The sequence below is a fragment of the Podarcis raffonei genome, chromosome 4 (genome assembly GCF_027172205.1).
Source record: "Podarcis raffonei isolate rPodRaf1 chromosome 4, rPodRaf1.pri, whole genome shotgun sequence".
Taxonomy (NCBI): domain Eukaryota; kingdom Metazoa; phylum Chordata; class Lepidosauria; order Squamata; family Lacertidae; genus Podarcis; species Podarcis raffonei.
The window spans coordinates 72247632-72264785 of NC_070605.1; the positions used below are offsets into that span (position 1 = coordinate 72247632).

Below are 17154 nucleotides of genomic sequence, written 5' to 3' on the forward strand. Positions count from 1 at the left end.
TTCTTTTCGAAAATGAACTGCCTGACATTTGTAACAGGTCCTCCTTTATGCAACCCTTGCAGGGGTTTGTCACTTTCCCCAAATTGCTTACTTTAGATTCCAATAGAGTAGCTTGGGGGGGGGGCTCTTCTAGGAATGGGGATTGGTCTGTTTCAGTAAGAATTTAGAGTGGGAGCATTCCTCAACCATTTCCCAGAAACCAGGGAGTCCCTCTTCAATCATCTGAGCCAGGTCTCTCCTGAAAGGCCCTACTGTTCTCTGATCAGTCCCACATGTGCAACTGAATGTTAACACTGTGCTGATATCAAAGAGCGGCAGACTGGGGAGAGCTGCAGAGTGTGACTGGCAGGCAGAGAGCAGCCTGAGAAGTTTTCAGCTTAGTTGTCGATCTAGAAAGCGGCGTTTCTTCCAGTGGGAACTGTTCAGAGAGTGCGCATGAGCAGATGGGACAGATATGATGACTTCCTTTATAGCCTCCGGTAGAGACTGATGAAAGATGTGCCACTTGTGGCTGGGGTTAAGCCTTGATGAAAAGCTGAGAATGAAGCCTGCCCTGAATCTAAACTCCCTGCAACTACTGCTGCTGCTGCTGTAGCCTCTCTGGCTTCCTGGAGACTTCACCAGGTACAGTATAAGACATTTTGCTGTGATCAAATACAAGAAATCTTTTTACTGTTGGAAAGTATGCAACTGCTACGGCTGGCGCTCAAGAGCACGTCGGCACACTGAGTTCAAAACAGCTTATTTTCGATAACATCTCTCAGGAGGTCGACTTTCTCTCTTTGCTTGTACACAGCAAACTACATTTAAAGCTCCCAAGCAATGCAAAGCTATTTTAGATGTCATCTCGCTATTCTGGGACTATGCACCAACCTGTAATTTTGAAATTAGCAGGCGTAGCCCTGCTGGTCCTGTGAGTAAGGCAATTGTGAAAGGCTCTGTCACGCGAAGCATGATGGGTTGGAACATATCCATAAGCACTGCCTAGAACAATATGATTCTCTTTGGCAAGTCTGGGGAATTGGAAAAAGAAATTACGACTTCAGCCATATACACACTCACCCACTGAACACAATAGATCTTACATCTGACTGGAGAAGGGCAAGTCTGGGCTGTAGATGTGTCAAATCATGGGGGGTCATAGTGAGAACCTCATAGCTAGCAATACAACTGTTGCACAATTGGTATGTATAATTCAATATACTATGCATTAAAGGGGGGAGCAAACACTGCATTGAGCTATTGCTATGAATTTCATTAAATTTGTGTGTTTAGCTTGTTTTCTTTGTGCATTGCCCTATGTTGTGGACAACACTCAGTAAAGTGGGTGGCATTTCAGTGTTTTGACTTACTCTGAGTGGGCAGCATTCTCTTCTGTGCGATTTTTTATTGTTGTTGTGGAAAAACACCTAAGGCTTGCATGCACTTTCTGCTGGCCTTTCTGGTGGGGTTATCTGTTCTTCTTCAAGTTCCTGAACACCAGAGACAAATCATAGACCTGTCAGGAGCTGCTGCAGTTTGTGGACAGCCTCTAGTGGTGGCTGAGTAAAATTCCATCAAGACCAAAACCAGGGGTGGGAAACTTCAGGCCCACAAGCAAAACGTGGTCCTTCATGTGTTTTGCCAACCTAGAATATGCCGTTCAAATCTGCAAGTGCCTTCTTCTTTCATGGAGAGAGGACAGAGAGTGACAGTGAGTCTGTGTAGCTATTACCAGACCCTCCAATGTCCCTATTTTCCAGGGACTGAGAAAGAGCCCCAGTTGTGTACAAATGCCAAATTAACAACTGGAAACATTGCCACATTTAACACAAGTAAACTGTTCTATTTGGTTATTAATCAACTCTGGCAAAAGAATAAAGTGTTTCCTACCAAATGGCAAGGTCTACTGATATCTTAGTCAATGCACTACAGTGGTACCTCAGGTTACAGATGCTTCAGGTTACAGACACTTCAGGTTACAGACTCCGCTCACCCAGAAATAGTACCTCGGGTTAAGAACTTTACCTCAGGATGAGAACAGAAATCACACGCCGGTGGCGTGGCAGCAGTGGGAGGCCCCATTAGCTAAAGTGGTGCTTCAGGTTAAGAACAGTTTCAGGTTAAGAATGGACCTCCAGAACGAATTAAGTTCTTAACCCAAGGTACCACTGTATTTGCATTTTCTGGAAAGTAGACAGTCTCTTTGATTGTCCTAAATGTAATAATCCTTTGTATAAACACCAGCTCATGTCTTGTAGCTGTGCAGACTCAAGTTTGTTAATCTTTCTCCCGAGGGTATGGTAGAGATTCTGATGCCTTTGAGAGCAGACCTCCTTCAACTTGCCTAGCTTGATCCCATCCCTTTCACTAACCACCCCCATTTCCCCACATCTTCCCTATGTTTGGTTAGGAACCTTAAGGGAATACAAGCCTCCTGTGCTCTTCTGAGGAGAACTTTTCTAGTTTTAAGCCACTTCCAAGGGCCCCAGGTTGCTTGCTTGGAACCACACGAAAGCTGCTACTTCTCCTTTTCTCTGGAAAAGGTAATGGTTGGTGTTTTATTCCTTCTGTTTCGCTCTGGCTGCATGCACACCATGCATTTAAAGCACCTGTAAATGTTTTGTTGCTTTCAGAAAGTACAGATAGGAATGCTCTGCCTTATGCTGTTCCACAAAAAAGGGGCAGCCTTACTGAAAGTTACTGGAGAGTGGGCTTCTGATATTTTAAGGACTTGAATGAGAAACTGCAGTGACCTATGAGGTATATAAGGGATAGGCAGTCTGATACTGAGATGCATAGGGTCTTATATGTTAGAACCACTGCATTGAACTTGGTCCAGTTGAAAGCCAGTGCAAATCAGTCACAAGCCCACAGGTAGTTTGACTGAGATCTGCCAGTCAAGACTACTGTTCAAATAACTATTCCCAAATAGTAAGAAACCTATGGACACTTTTCTGTCCACAAGTGTGGTGACTACTTGTGTGACTGCCATAGAAAGGGAGAGCTGTTTCCCATCCATAGCTGTCTAGGGAGACTCCATGTCTGTACCAGTTTTCAGGCAGCTTTTCATGTAGTAGCCATAAGATAAGAAAAGGCAGTGGCTCCCAGTGTTAAAGTGAACCAGGGCAGTGTTTCACAATTCAATGCTTAAGATTCACAGCAACATGAGACATCAGGTGCCAGTGAAGTATATTGTTAGAAATAATGTATACTGTTGCACTGTTCTGAACCGCATTAAGAAACTAATTGCAGGAAGAGGATGCTTGCACTCTTGAAACAAGTCATAGAATTGAAGAATTGTAGAGTTGAAAGGACACTTATGGGACAGGAATCTCAGCATAGAAGCAAAGATTCAAGCAGACTTCAGTGCTTACCAGTGCAATCCTAGGCGTGCTTATTTGGAAATCTCACTGAGTTCATTGGGTTTATGATTGCTATTGGGGTGGGTGGGTGGGGGTGTTTTAGATAAACTGCCTCAGGAGGAGATACAGTTTTGCAACAGCAAAAAATCTGGTAGAACCACCAATTATTTTTTTACATGAAAGGCCTCATATCTATGATATTTGGTGTGCAGAACAAGAAACTTAACCTTCCTTTGGAGGCTTGCAAAAGTTGATTACAGTGGACACTCGGGTTGCGAACATCATCTGTGCTGGATGCACGTTCACAACCTGCAGCGTTTTGGCGCTTCTGCGCATGCGCAAAGCACGATTTAGCGCTTCTATGCATGCGTGACCGCCGAAACCTGGAAGTAACCCATTCTGGTACTTCTGGGTTTCTGTGGTCCACAACCCAAAAAAAACGCAACCTGAAGTGGCTGTAACCCAAGGTATGACTGTAAACCTTTGCATGCCCTTAAACGTGACTGGCTGAGAGCACTGTAAGTGTCTCCCCTCAGGAAAGAACATTCTTTGCAGCATAACATTGAGCTGCGTGCACTTAAAAAAGAAACGAAAAAGGCAAGTCCCTAATCATGTCACTGAAAGAAATGTTGTTTTACCACAACAAAAATGAAGTGGAACAGCACAGTAATAAATCCATCCCCTCATGGCTATAAGAAGGTAGCTATAAAAAGGCATAAAGAAGAACTCTGTTCCCCATCAGATTGCATTGAACAGAAGCTTGTATGCCTCCTTCAGTATGCTGTTTTCTTCCTTTTAAATGAATATAGAAAGATTTAACATCTATATATTGTCATTATCCAGATCTTCTCTAGTATTGGTGTTGTGTTCTCTTTTCTTTTTAGATTCTTCATTGCAGTATATCTACAACGTGGGAATCCCTGAAAGAGGTCATGTGGTATGTAGCACATTACTAGTAAAGGTGTTCACTAGAATTAGATGGTGTTTCCTTACATGATTTTTTTTAATAAACAAAAAATCCAATAGCTTATTAATGCAATGGGAAAGCAGCGTACTTCTCCATAATTGCTGTATTTTGTTGTATGACTTTAAATAAACATTCATAATAATCCACCTGTTGATTAATAAGGAAACCAGTGCAAAAATTAATAATGTTGTATTAGAAAGCAAAGCATATGGAAACTACAACAATATGCTTTATGGTGTGTCAAATGGATATTCTTGAGTAATATGAAACGAAAAGCCCAACTTGGCAGTTTTTAATGGGAGCTGCTTGTAGGCAGTAACTTGTCTGTTGGTCACACACCCATAGGAGCAAGATGCTACACATGTGTACATCACATATAATAAAACTGGCAGTCAGCGTTCAGAGGAAAATTATGGTTTGCATTTTAGTTCAGGTTCATGCCCTTGCAGGGCTGCACGGTAACATTTCTCTCAGATAGCTACCTATTGCCCAGCTAATCATACTGCTGCCCTCTGTGGTTTCACGCTGCTTAATGATGAAATTAGCTAACAGATAACATCTACAGCATGAATACGCAAAATTAAAGTTCCTTTTTTAAAAAGACATATTAAAAAATTTTCACTCTCTTAGAAACTACATGTTCCTTTGCAGCCTTTCATGAGGAAAGTTACTATGGAGTGTGAATAGGATAAGACAGTACAACACACCCACAACAGTTAAATCATCTTTCATCTTTCCAGGAGAAATCCACGCTCACTTCTAGCTTTGGTGCTATTGCTAACTCCACTGGAATTGCAAGCTTCAGTCAGCTATAAGCCCAACTTTGTCATCTTCCTGGCTGATGACTTTGGCATTGGGGATCTCGGCTGCTATGGAAATGATACAATCAGGTAAAGGCTTATGCAGATCTGTGATAGCCTTCCACGACACATTCTATAAATATGCATGATATTAAATGTCAGGTGCTAGTGCTAGGCACTAATTGTATTTATCTATCTCTCATTGTATTTGATAATTTAATAAATAATAATAAATCTATTGCCTTTTAAACTGTGTGGGGTATTTTTGTTTGTTATAATGGTATGTGTTTTGTGTTTTTATATTGTAAACAACCCTGTGATCTTCAGATGAAGGGCGATATAGAAATTTGATTCATTCATTCATTCATTCATTACATCCTACATTTATTCTAAGAAGCGCAAGGTGACATACATGAATCCCTACACCAATCCATATTATCCTAACAATCCTATGTGGTAAATTAAGCTGAGAGTTACTGTAGTAGCCAGCCCACGGTCACCCAGTGAAATTCACGTCACGACTGAATGTGGATTTGAACCCAGGTCAGCCAGGTCTTCATCCAACCATTACACCACATTGACTTATATAAACTGTGGGGAAATCACCTTTTAAAATGTGCTTAATAGAACAAGGCTTGGTATTATTATTATTATTATTATTATTATTATTATTATTATTATTGCAGTTTATTACGAGCCCTTCACCCTAAGGTCCCAGAGCAGGTTGCAAGAGTTAATCCAATGTGGATATTAAAATACAATATTGCAGAATATTAAAAACAGTTTAAAACAACTTAAGATACAATGTAAGCATAGGTGGAGGTAAAGTCAAGGGTTACATTTGAAGAACTAAGTATCTGTGCTAGTTGGCTGTTATTTAGTTATCTAAGGTTGATCTAGGAAAAGCTTATATATATATATATATATATATATATATATATATATATATATAATATTAACATTATGTGTGTGTGTGTGTTGAGGCTGCTACAATGACACTTTTAATTGGCTTACTAGGTAGAAAGCTTACGCAGAGGTTAGACTATCTTTGGTCTTTATTGTGCATTCAATCTGATTTATTTGTGGAGAGGTTATACAGTGGTACCTCAGGTTAAGTACTTAATTCATTCCGGAGGTCCGTACTTAACCTGAAACTGTTCTTAACCTGAATCACCACTTTAGCTAATGGGGCCTCCTGCTGCTGCTGTGCCGCCGGAGCCTGATTTCTGTTCTCATCCTGAAGCAAAGTTCTTAACCTGAAGCACTATTTCTGGGTTAGTGGAGTCTGTAACCTGAAGCGTATGTAACCTGAGGTACCACTGTACATCCATTAGCATTCAGCCTGAATTGTTAATATGTATTATATACGCTGACGTAGCTCAGCTCGTAGAGCATCTCAGGGTCATGGGTTTGAGCCTCACATTGGGCGAAATATTCCTGCATTGCAGGGGGCAGGCTAGATGGTCCTTGGGGTCCCTTCCAACTCTACAATTGTATGATCCTATTATTTCCATTAACAGTTAGTTCATTCCACACCTTTCTGCGCATTTTCCCATTTATGTGCTAATCACCAAGTCATGCTGTTGTTTAAATGCATTTGTTGCGCTAGGTTGGCAGGACTTTGACCCATTTGAATTGCGCAAACCTAAATTTCCAGTATGCGCTTGAATCCTTCTCACAAAAACACGACAATCTGGAGGTGCCTTTAGTTAACGTAGACTTAGTCAAGGCATTCAGTTCCTAGACATTCTCTGTTTGCTTTATGATTACTCAGCTCAAATATATTGCCCTGTTATTGTTGTTTTCCTTAGGACTCCCAATATCGATCGGCTAGCAGAAGAAGGTGTGAAACTCACTCAGCACATTTCAGCAGCCCCTGTTTGCTCCCCAAGCAGAGCCGCTTTTCTGACTGGCCGATACCCCGTAAGATCAGGTGTGCGGTGTTGTCAAAAGGCACCATCTAGTCTTAAGTAGAAATAATTGCCCTTGGAGACAATTGTGGAAATATTCTTTACAGTTGTACCGAGGTATTGGATCTCGATGGGAAGGCTAAGAGAGGGAGGGCTTTGCTATGCAGGCTTCACAAAGATCTGGTTTGTTTTTAATCCGATGTCCATTGATTAAGATAAGGAGAGGGACATCTTAATCTGCCATTAGAACTGTATGTGGACAACCGACTGAAGTTCACAGCCATATTACTGGCTATGTTATATATGATCACTTTATCTCAGGTTTGGATGAAAGGGATCGTTTCCGTGTCATTAGCTGGCTTGCTGGTTCTGGTGGGCTTCCTCAGAATGAAACTACTTTTGCCAAGATATTGCAGAACAAAGGCTACACCACTGGCTTAATAGGTAAGAAAACTTGTGCACAGCATTTAGGTGAAAGAATGTACAAATGTCATAGAAGGTCATGGGGCGCTCCAGTAGTCTCCATCACTACGTCCTTCTGGGAAGAACCTTTTTGTTTCTTGTTCCTCCTCCCCTTCTTCTTCTTCTTCTTCTTCTTCTAAATAATAATAATATTGAATTTATATACTGCCCTATACCTGGGGGTCTCAGGATGGTTCACAGAATAAAATCAAGATATAAAACCACAGAATACATAATAAATATAATGGATAATTTTTTGTACCCACTGAATAATGCCTGTTGTTATTATTTCTTTATTTTATTATCAATTTTATCAATTAATTATCACTTTTCAATCATCAGTTTTATTAATTGATTCTATATTCCTGCTGTTTTATTATCTTTATAACTGAAGACCCTGCTGGAAGCCAGTCTGTAAATAAATAATAACACATGTGTAATAAAATGCAAAAGGGAATCTTGAACATTTTTAACCAGGATATATGCCACTAAGTCTCCCGAGGAAAAACATTTTAATGCAGTCTTTCTCAACCTCGGGTCCCTCAATGTTGTTGTACTACAACTCCCATCATTCCTAGCCAGTATGGCTGGTGGTCAGGGATGGTGGGAGTTGTAGTTCAAGAATGTTTCAAGGGTGGGGACTGTTTTAATGTATGAAATGAGTTGGACAATTTGGAAGCCAACTTGTCCATATACATCTGCTTAGCACGCATTGGTTGGCAAAAATGTAACTTTCCCTCCCGAATTCTGTTTTTCAGGGAAGTGGCATCTAGGTATGAACTGTCAAACCCGTGACGACTTCTGCCATCACCCCTTAAATCATGGATTTGACTATTTTTATGGAATGCCATTTTCACTGATGGGTGATTGTCAAATTACATACCCTCCAGAGAAGGAGATGCACCAACGAATCAAGCTTGGGTCCTATACTCTGTTGATTGCCCTCGCTGTACTTACATTTATGGCAGCAAAGCTCACTCATCTGCTGCACCTCAGTTGGAAAACAATTTTCTCCCTGGCTTTGTTTGGTTTCGCCTTCTTTATTTCCTGGTTCTCAAGCTATGGATTCATAAGATACTGGGACTGCATTGTAATGAGAAACTATGAAATTACAGAGCAACCAATGAAGGTAGAGAGAGCTGCATCCCTGGTGCTGAGGGAAGCCATTTCCTTTATTGAAAGGTAAGACGAGATTCCTTGTATGAATAACATGGGATTACAAATGTGTGAGAGGAAATGAAGCATCCATCTCGTTTGTTTGTTTTTAAAAAGTCCAGTTGTAATTAATGTAATGATATTCAATAGAGGCAGGAGCAACAAGGTCTTTAGAAGTTGCCTCTTATTATTTTTCAGTCAGCAAAATGGCTACTCTACCTCACATCTCCGGTTGTGGGATTCTTGAGGCATTTTGGTTACACAAAAGACTTAGAATACTATGGTTATAGAAGTAAAAGCCACATGATCAATTGCTTCACCAGTCAGAAAGATCTTTCACTGTAATTGTCTGCTCCAATGAAAAGCATTTTCCTCACATCTGCAAAGAGAATTATCTTCCCATAATTTTATAGAAACCAATGAGCCTTATTGGCCATCAGTTATAGTTTAATGCAGAAGTGAGGACCTGTAGACTTCATTCCCTTGTAGACAACATAGGTGCCAACTCCCTGGGGCCCTGGGTGCCAAAGCACCCACAAATTATCCATGAAGGGGCCAGGCACCCACAAATTTCAGGGTCAGGGCCATGCACACTGCATGGCACCCATGGCCCTGGACATTCACAGTCACGGGGCCAAGTTGGCACTCCTGGTAGACAACCTTCCAGCAACCATATTCTATGGGTGGGCAGAACAAGAAGCAAAAGTGGGTATAGCAACGAATGCACTTTGTATGGTAGACGTGTTTCTATACACAGAGAGACACACCACCCTCTACCCTCCATTGGGGCAAGCAAGAAGCATTATTAGAGTTCAAATTCTAGCCAAGTATAAATACACAGGTGGGTGAAAAGCATTGCTGATGAAGGGTGTGGTCTGTAATTGTCCCTATTCTGGTTCCCACTCTCAGACTCATAAAGCCAATTCTCTGCTTGGTGGAAACCAAAGTTTTCAAGGAATCAGCCCACAATCGATGCTTTAGCTTGGTCTACAGGTTATAGGGTGTAGACCATAGATGTGTAAGCATAATTCTAGGATTGCGCTTGCAAATGAGTGCTTCTCGGAAGGAGTTCAGTCTGTTCACGCTGGCACAGTTGACAGAAAAAGTTCAGCTCCTCCAACTTCCTCTTTGCCTGAGGCTTAGTTAGCCCTGCTAATTGGAAATGTCAAGCAGAGGAGGAGGGGTCAGGGGTGGCTCTGGCTTGTGGGATATCTGGCAGTGGGGCAAGGTCCTCTCCCAGCACACTGCTCAAGCCCACCACATACCCTCTCATCAGACTCCCCCTCCCCCTCTGACAGATCTTGAGAGCCCCTCTTGGTGGGTATTATGGGACTCATAACATCCCCAGGAGGTAGACAGAAAGGTTTAGAGGGCCACAAACACCACAGCTTCACTATCCCTTATATAATTACTCCCTCAGTATAGATTATTCACAAGGCACTAACAGAAGTATCAGAAAATTATATATAAATTTGTTTGTTCTAAACAATAATTTGTTGTTGTTGTCATTTCTGTAGGAACAAGCAAGGGCCGTTCTTCCTCTTTGTTTCTTTCTTACATGTCCACACACCGGTGGTAACAACAGAAAGGTTCAGGGGGGAAAGCAGGCATGGATTGTATGGTGACAATGTCGAAGAGATGGACTGGATGGTAGGTAAGTCAACCTTTTTTTTTTAAGAATATAAAACGGACGGGCAGAGCAATCCAAACTGTGATCCTCTATGTCACTGTGGATTCTTTATAGGAAGGATTTTGGATAAGCTTGACAAGGAAAATTTGAAAAACAGCACACTGACCTATTTTACTTCTGACCATGGTGGCCACTTGGAAGCAAGAGAAGGAAATGCTCCGCGAGGTGGTTGGAATGGCATCTACAAAGGTGAGAATTCTGAGTCCAATGGAACAGCAGCAGAGCAAGCCGATCAGGCGCCTGGGGCAGCACGCCCGAAGGCGGGGCCAGCCACCCATGGGGAGCCAGCAGCCCACAGCAGCACCATGGGGCCTCCAAGATGTCTGCCTGCCTCCTCCCACTCAGCCACCCTACAGCTGAGGGGGAGGCAGCGGGTGTACCGTTTGGGGCAGCACGGAGCCTGTGGGCACTCAAGCCACTGCATCACTCCCAGGAGAGACGCGTGGCTAGGGCGAGCTGCAGGCCCTGTGGTGAGTGCCACCCACCATTCTGTCACCCCCCTCAGTGATGACACCCAGGGTGGACAGCACCCACCACACCCCCTTGCTACACCCCTGCAATGGAACATCCCTTCCCTTCTCCTGTGAATCAGCTCTGGGGGTATACCCAACCCTCTGGAACAGATTTGGGGGAGACCATTGAGGGAAGGGAAGGTCCACTGCGCACATGGAAGTCATTCTGCTCATGACTCAGTCTTGGGACTGGACAATGGGAACATATCTCAGCCCTGATTCCAGGCCCATTTTGAGGCACAAGTAAAAAATGCCGGTACTTAAGATTTTAAAACCCTCCATGTCTTGGGTCCTGAAAGATTGCCTTCTTAAACATAAAGCATCCCTTGAGCACTGGACAAATGGCTCTGTTTCCCCAGATAGATAGATAGATAGATAGATAGAGAGAGAGAGAGAGAGAGAGAGATAGATTATTAGTGGGAGTACTGTTTTTCTCATAGATTCATAGAATTGTAGAGTTGGAAGGGACCCTGAGGATCATCTAGTCCAACCCCCTGCAATGGAGGAATATGCAGCTGTCCCATACAGGGATCGAACCTGCAACCTTGGCATTATCAGCACGACACTTTAAGCAACTGAGCCATCCATGCTTAACTGAGCTATCTAGGCATGTTACATTTTTTGGTGGTCATGTTTTGGTGGCTTTATCTTTCTCTTTGCTTGATAAATTTGTGAGTGTATTTCTCCCTTGAAGGGTGAAGTATTAAATAAATGGCATAAAAAAATGAAGTGCAGTTTATTCAGTTTTCTATATGAGCAACAAAATAAGTGCATGGCAGGGAGTTCAGTTTTAATCATGAGGTGATGTTCTATGGTAATTCTAGGTGGAAAAGCCATGGCAGGCTGGGAAGGAGGAATCCGTGTCCCTGGATTATTTAGATGGACAGGAATGCTACCCGAGGGCAAGATTATTCATGAACCAACCAGTCTAATGGACATTTTCCCTACGTTGGTTCATCTGGCTGGCGGGACAGTACCACAGGACAGGTATGCAATGTGTCAAGGTAGACACTTTCCTATATTTACCAGTGTCTCAAAATGGCTTGTGGTTTTATTGTATACAGGTGGCCAACTTCCCTTGATAAGTAGATATACACAGCAGGTGGCGCTGTGGTCTAAACCACTGAGCCTCTTGGGCTTGCTGATCAGAAGGTCGGCGGTTCGAATCCCCACAATGGGGTGAGCTCCCCCAAGGGTGAGCTCCAGCCAACCTAGCAGTTTGAAACCACGCCAGTGCAAGTAGATAAATAGGTACCACTGCAGCGGGAAGGTAAATGGCATTTCCGTGCGCTCTGGTTTCCGTCACGGCATTCTGTTGCACCAGAAGCAGTTTAGTCATGCTGGCCACATGACCCAGAAAGCTGTCTGTGGACAAACACCGACTCCCTCGGCCTGAAAGCAAGATGAGCGCCACAACCCTATAGTCACCTTTGACTGGACTTAACCATCCAGGGATCCTTTACCTTTTTCACATACATATACATATATACACATATGCGCGTTCACACACACACACACTTGTCATCTCAAATTCTCAGCTCCCAAGGACTCACATAGTGGTTACAAATAGAAAACAATATTGCTTTAGATATAAACTAGCAGATATCACCCACATTCATTTAGCAAATTACATAGTTACTATTGTTTCAAAGTTCCGAATGCATAACTAATGTGGAACCAATCCAAGGGCAATTTGTTGAAAGCAATCTAAGTCATTCCCTTTGTCCCTTCAGGATAATTGATGGTCGAGATTTGATGCCTTTGCTGCAGGGATCAGTTCAACACTCAGAGCATGAATTCCTGTTTCACTACTGTGGGATGCATTTACATGCAGCACGGTGGCACCAGAAGGACAGTGAGTACAGCAAATTCCTTCAAATTAAAAATCTATTTAATTTCTGGTAAAATAATCATTCACAAAACAATGGCAAAATAGTTATGTTTTCTGAAGAGATGGTGTAATAATAATAGAGTCGGACTAAGGAAATTAGTAAAGATCAACAACGAAGAATGAGCGATTCAAGGTCCCTCTTTATTTTCAGCATGTTTATAAGGATGATGTAGGATGACCACAGATTAGGTATAGGAGGAAGGATTTGATTAAGTTTGCATTTAAAGGTGAACCTACCTTATTTGCACTTTCTGAAACAATGCGCAACCCAAAACACAAGCATCATTGGAAATTCACACAACCTACTTTTGCAATTTAGTTCTCTAGCCAAGTAATATATATAATAAAAAAGGTGTATATTTGGCAAAAGTGTATATGAGGAGAAATTCCCACCCAAATGTCAATGAATTTTCATGCGGGCTTTAAATTTAAAAAAAAATCAAACTGAGAGGGAACTGAATTTAAGTTTGGGAAGGTGAAAAACTGAGATAATCTGAAATTGACAGATTTGCCAATTGCAACAAGATGTGTTGCTTGGAAGATACTGGTCTCACAGTAGAAAGAAATGTGTCCCTATTTCACTATTTCACAATCTATTAAGTCCTTTTTCAAAATGGTGAAGTAGCAGTCACTTCTGGGTGCTGTATTACCATATGCCTAACATGAATTAATGGATTTCTTGTTTAGCATGCTACTTGGTCTTAAGAACACTTCCACATTTCAAATGGTGATTTCTTTTCTCGGTCTACTTGCATCCTCCCGTTGGGCCCCCACATTTCGCCTATTTCCCATTGTGTTCTTGTATAACAAAAGGACAGATGCGTAATAAGGCATACGTCAAGATAATGCATAGTGATTAAGAGCAGATCTTTGGACAGCAAAAGGCTCTAGACTGTCAGTCATTATGGTGGCCTGGACTATGTACCCAGAAGCAGCTCATTTTGCAAGTAAACATGCTGACCTGCCATTCAAAATTACAAGCTTGAATGCAAATGTTCATCACACTGTCTGATATTGTAGGGAGCTTACAACACAAGCATAACCATGTCCATTGAAAAATTTGTTCTGTTTAATTCAGCGGGGCTTCCTTCCAGAGAAATGGGGTTAGGATTGCAGCCTTAGTGCCGCTTCAGTGAGGCACTGTCATGAAATGCGGCAACAAATCCCCCATTCTTAAAAGCGGTGCACGTAGGACAACCTGTTTCTGGGTTGATCTGAGATATATCATTCTACAAAGAAAGTCACTTGGCTGTGACTTTAATATGTATCAAGACGCTAGCAGGAACGATCTCAGTGTTGAAACCATCGGCTTGGGGTGCTTGGGCTGGCTCACTAATAAGTAAAAACTCTTTCATAAGAATTAACATAGAGGTGGGATATGTGGCACTTCTGATAAGGAGAAATTTGGGGACCATAAAGAAAATGAGGGCTCAGCATGATCCAAGACCCCAGTACAAGTGAGTGAGAAAGAGGAGAACGGGGCAGCTATTCTATGGACAGTCACTTTTTCTCTTCTTACAAATATATCCTGCCTTTCTTCCATCATGGAAACTTGGGGAGCATGCATGAGATTCCAGGTGGTCTCCCATCCAGATATTAGCTTCAGCAAGGTATTAGTCCCTCCAGACCATAACATGGGATCTACCTTCCCCTTTGGTCACTCCTATTATACTAACTAGAGCAAAGGTACATAACCAGGAATCTGGCACATAAAAGTTTTTTATTTAAGGACTGCAATTGACCAGAAGCTTTACAAATCTGCCCTCCTCACAAGGTATACATGTGTGTTTCTGTGTGTGTGTGTGTGTGGTGCAGCCAGTATAAAAGACTGAGGAAATTGTGTGTGTTAATTATATGGCTTATAAAAATGATGTAGCATGCAGAAATGGCAAGGCTAACAGGCGAAATTAGAGATAAGAATGAAGAAACGTTTTCGGAGGAATGGAAGTATTTCAGAGAATATTTAAAGAAATATTGTAGTATCATGAAAACGCAAGCAGGATTTGAAATACGAGCAATAGTTTAGAAATATCAGGATGAATAACTCAGGATGGTTAAATGTAGAGATTAAGAATCAAACATATGAAGCATTTAAGGGAAAACATAGGAAATCATGGAAGGGTGGAAAAATGTGTAAAATTTGAAAATTCAATAAATAGTTTTTAAAAATAATAATAATATATTCATGTGGATTCTTTCCCACCAGGTGGAAATGTGTGGAAGGTTCATTATATGACACCAATCTTTCACCCAGAGGGATCTGGAGGTTGTTACAATATAATATTTTGCCAATGTTCTGGGAAATATGTAAGACAACACGATCCTCCTCTGCTGTTTGATCTCTCTCGAGACCCATCAGAGGCCGTGCCTCTTTCACCAGACACGGAGCCCCTGTTCCATGAAGTTCTAAAGCGCATAGGCAGAGCTGTGGAAGAGCATCGCAGGACCCTCACTCCTGTCCAATCACAGCTTTCTTTTGGCCACAATATCTGGAAACCGTGGCTGCAGCCATGCTGTGGGACCTTCCCATTCTGCTGGTGTGACAAAGAAAAGGAAAACCTATAAAACGGACATCATTTTAAAGTTTCCTGTGTTACGTGCCCTAATAAGTTGCAATGGAGACAAATAGGTAGGCCATTTCCCAGCCTGCCCACCTGGCTGGATGCCAAGCTGCCATGGGATGGGGAATAACAGGTCAAGTTATTTTTGTGTGATGCTTGAAGCCAGAGACAGAGACATGTCTTGCTCTGTGCTAGACCCAAGAGCTCTGGCCTGGGGCTTTGCTGGAAGCCTAATGAGGAACAAAGATCTGTTGGGGAGTTAATGCTGTGAGCCCCTCCATCCTTTGATCACATTGTGTGTATATGTTTGTGTGTGTGTAAATAAAACCATATATCCTAAAAACACCAAAGTCTCCTTTGACCTTCATTTCAAGGAAACAGAATCCTGGGTAAGCGTTGGAGCCCCTGGAGTCTTTTGCTGCTTGGAGATGTGTACAGCAATATTGTATTTTATTGTGATGCTGACATTATGTATTTCCTCTTACTTGTTTTTTAGCTTTGTGGTGTTACCATTTTTTATTTGTAAACTACTAAGTGATTTGTTATTGTGAGATGTATTATTACTAGAGCAGTCAAGTACAATTTCCTGTTGCCTAGAATGGATACATGGGAATGTGGCTGCAGAGAGGGAGGACTTCCTGTCATACCTGCTCTGGATGGACGTGACCCTAGCTGACCAGGTAAAAGGGCTGGCCATGCAACCATCCCTCAGTCTCTTGGTCTCATAGTCTTACTCATGGACTCTCACTCTCCTGGCTCTTAACCAGTGCATGGCTCAAACCTTCACATAGGATGGAGCCCACAAGCAGAAAGTCTGAGATAATTCAAACTTCTTTTCAGTGTAACTACAAGATAAAGCCTACCTTCAGATTACTGCTGTGAACTGAATGTGAGTAAAACTTTATTCTTACTTTTAAAGAAGACTGTGTTGTGTTATTATTTTAATAGGAAAATAAAGGGGAAACTTGCCAGGAACAATCCAGACTGGACAAGCCAAACTCGATTGCTTAATTCTAATGAATCATCAACTAGCTTCCAATAAGTTGGAAGGGAATGTGCTCTACTGTTTACTTACATGCTGGCATGAGTGAGGAGGGATAATATCAAAACAATATAACCTTTCCTACCTTCCTTAACATTCCCACAGTTATATGAAGTTGTCCATAAATTGATTGATAAAACAGGTGGTAACTGTCTGCAATGCCCTTCTTTCTACAAAGGGCAATTGAATCAAAGCTACAGATGAACATAAACATTCAGATATTATCATCTGGTATTCCTGGGTCCTTCAAGATAGTACCTATTCATTTCACATGCTTAAAAAGACGCTTCAGCTAGACTTAAAACAACAACCCTAAAAGCCATAAATCATTTTGGACAGGCCTATTTGCCTTCTGAAGTTTCTTTTATCTACCTAGAGGGCTGACAATGAAAGACAATGAAATGCAGCCCAAAGGAAAGCAGAGCAATATGTTTCGCACCAACTTGGCTGCAGGAAGGAGGCACACAAGGTGCCAACCAACCATCTTAGGAACTCTGGATTTCTGTAGGATTTACTCCTAGCCTTTTCTTCCCCCAAAGATATCCCGCAAGGCAATGGAGGTTTAAGACCAGAGTTTTCCTTCTCCTAGATGGGCTACCTTCCCAAGCTGATGAGTCCCATCTGCCCCTTACTTCCTTCTACAGCATGTGCAGAAACCACCTTCTTAACCATTGGACCCACAATTGGTCTGGTCAGCTCATTCTGCCAGAGATTGTCTTTGCATGCGGGTGAAGTCCCTATGAGGGGTTGTGTTATGTACTGAGTTGAAGAGGATCCAAACTGCAGCAGTCTGATTGGTCCTAGAACTATAGGATTCAGA

The 17154-nt window shown here is 42.0% G+C and overlaps 1 protein-coding gene across 2 annotated transcripts; it reads left to right on the forward strand.

The window, feature by feature from the left end:
• The first annotated feature begins 255 nt into the window (after positions 1–255).
• On the forward strand, positions 256–16213 carry LOC128413238 (arylsulfatase D-like). Of its 2 annotated transcripts, XM_053387289.1 has the most exons (13): positions 256–624; positions 2393–2531; positions 4229–4281; positions 5052–5201; positions 6923–7044; positions 7343–7465; positions 8242–8665; positions 10156–10292; positions 10383–10517; positions 11665–11827; positions 12574–12695; positions 14938–15323; positions 15377–16213. In XM_053387289.1, exons 2-12 carry the CDS (start codon positions 2529–2531, stop codon positions 15294–15296), a joined length of 1791 nt encoding a protein of 596 aa, XP_053243264.1. In that variant the 5' UTR covers positions 256–624; positions 2393–2528; the 3' UTR covers positions 15297–15323; positions 15377–16213. The 2 variants fall into 2 exon arrangements, with proteins under 2 accessions (XP_053243264.1, XP_053243265.1); XM_053387290.1 differs by lacking the exon at positions 2393–2531 and having other exon boundaries at positions 257–624.
• Positions 16214–17154: the final 941 nt, after the last annotated feature.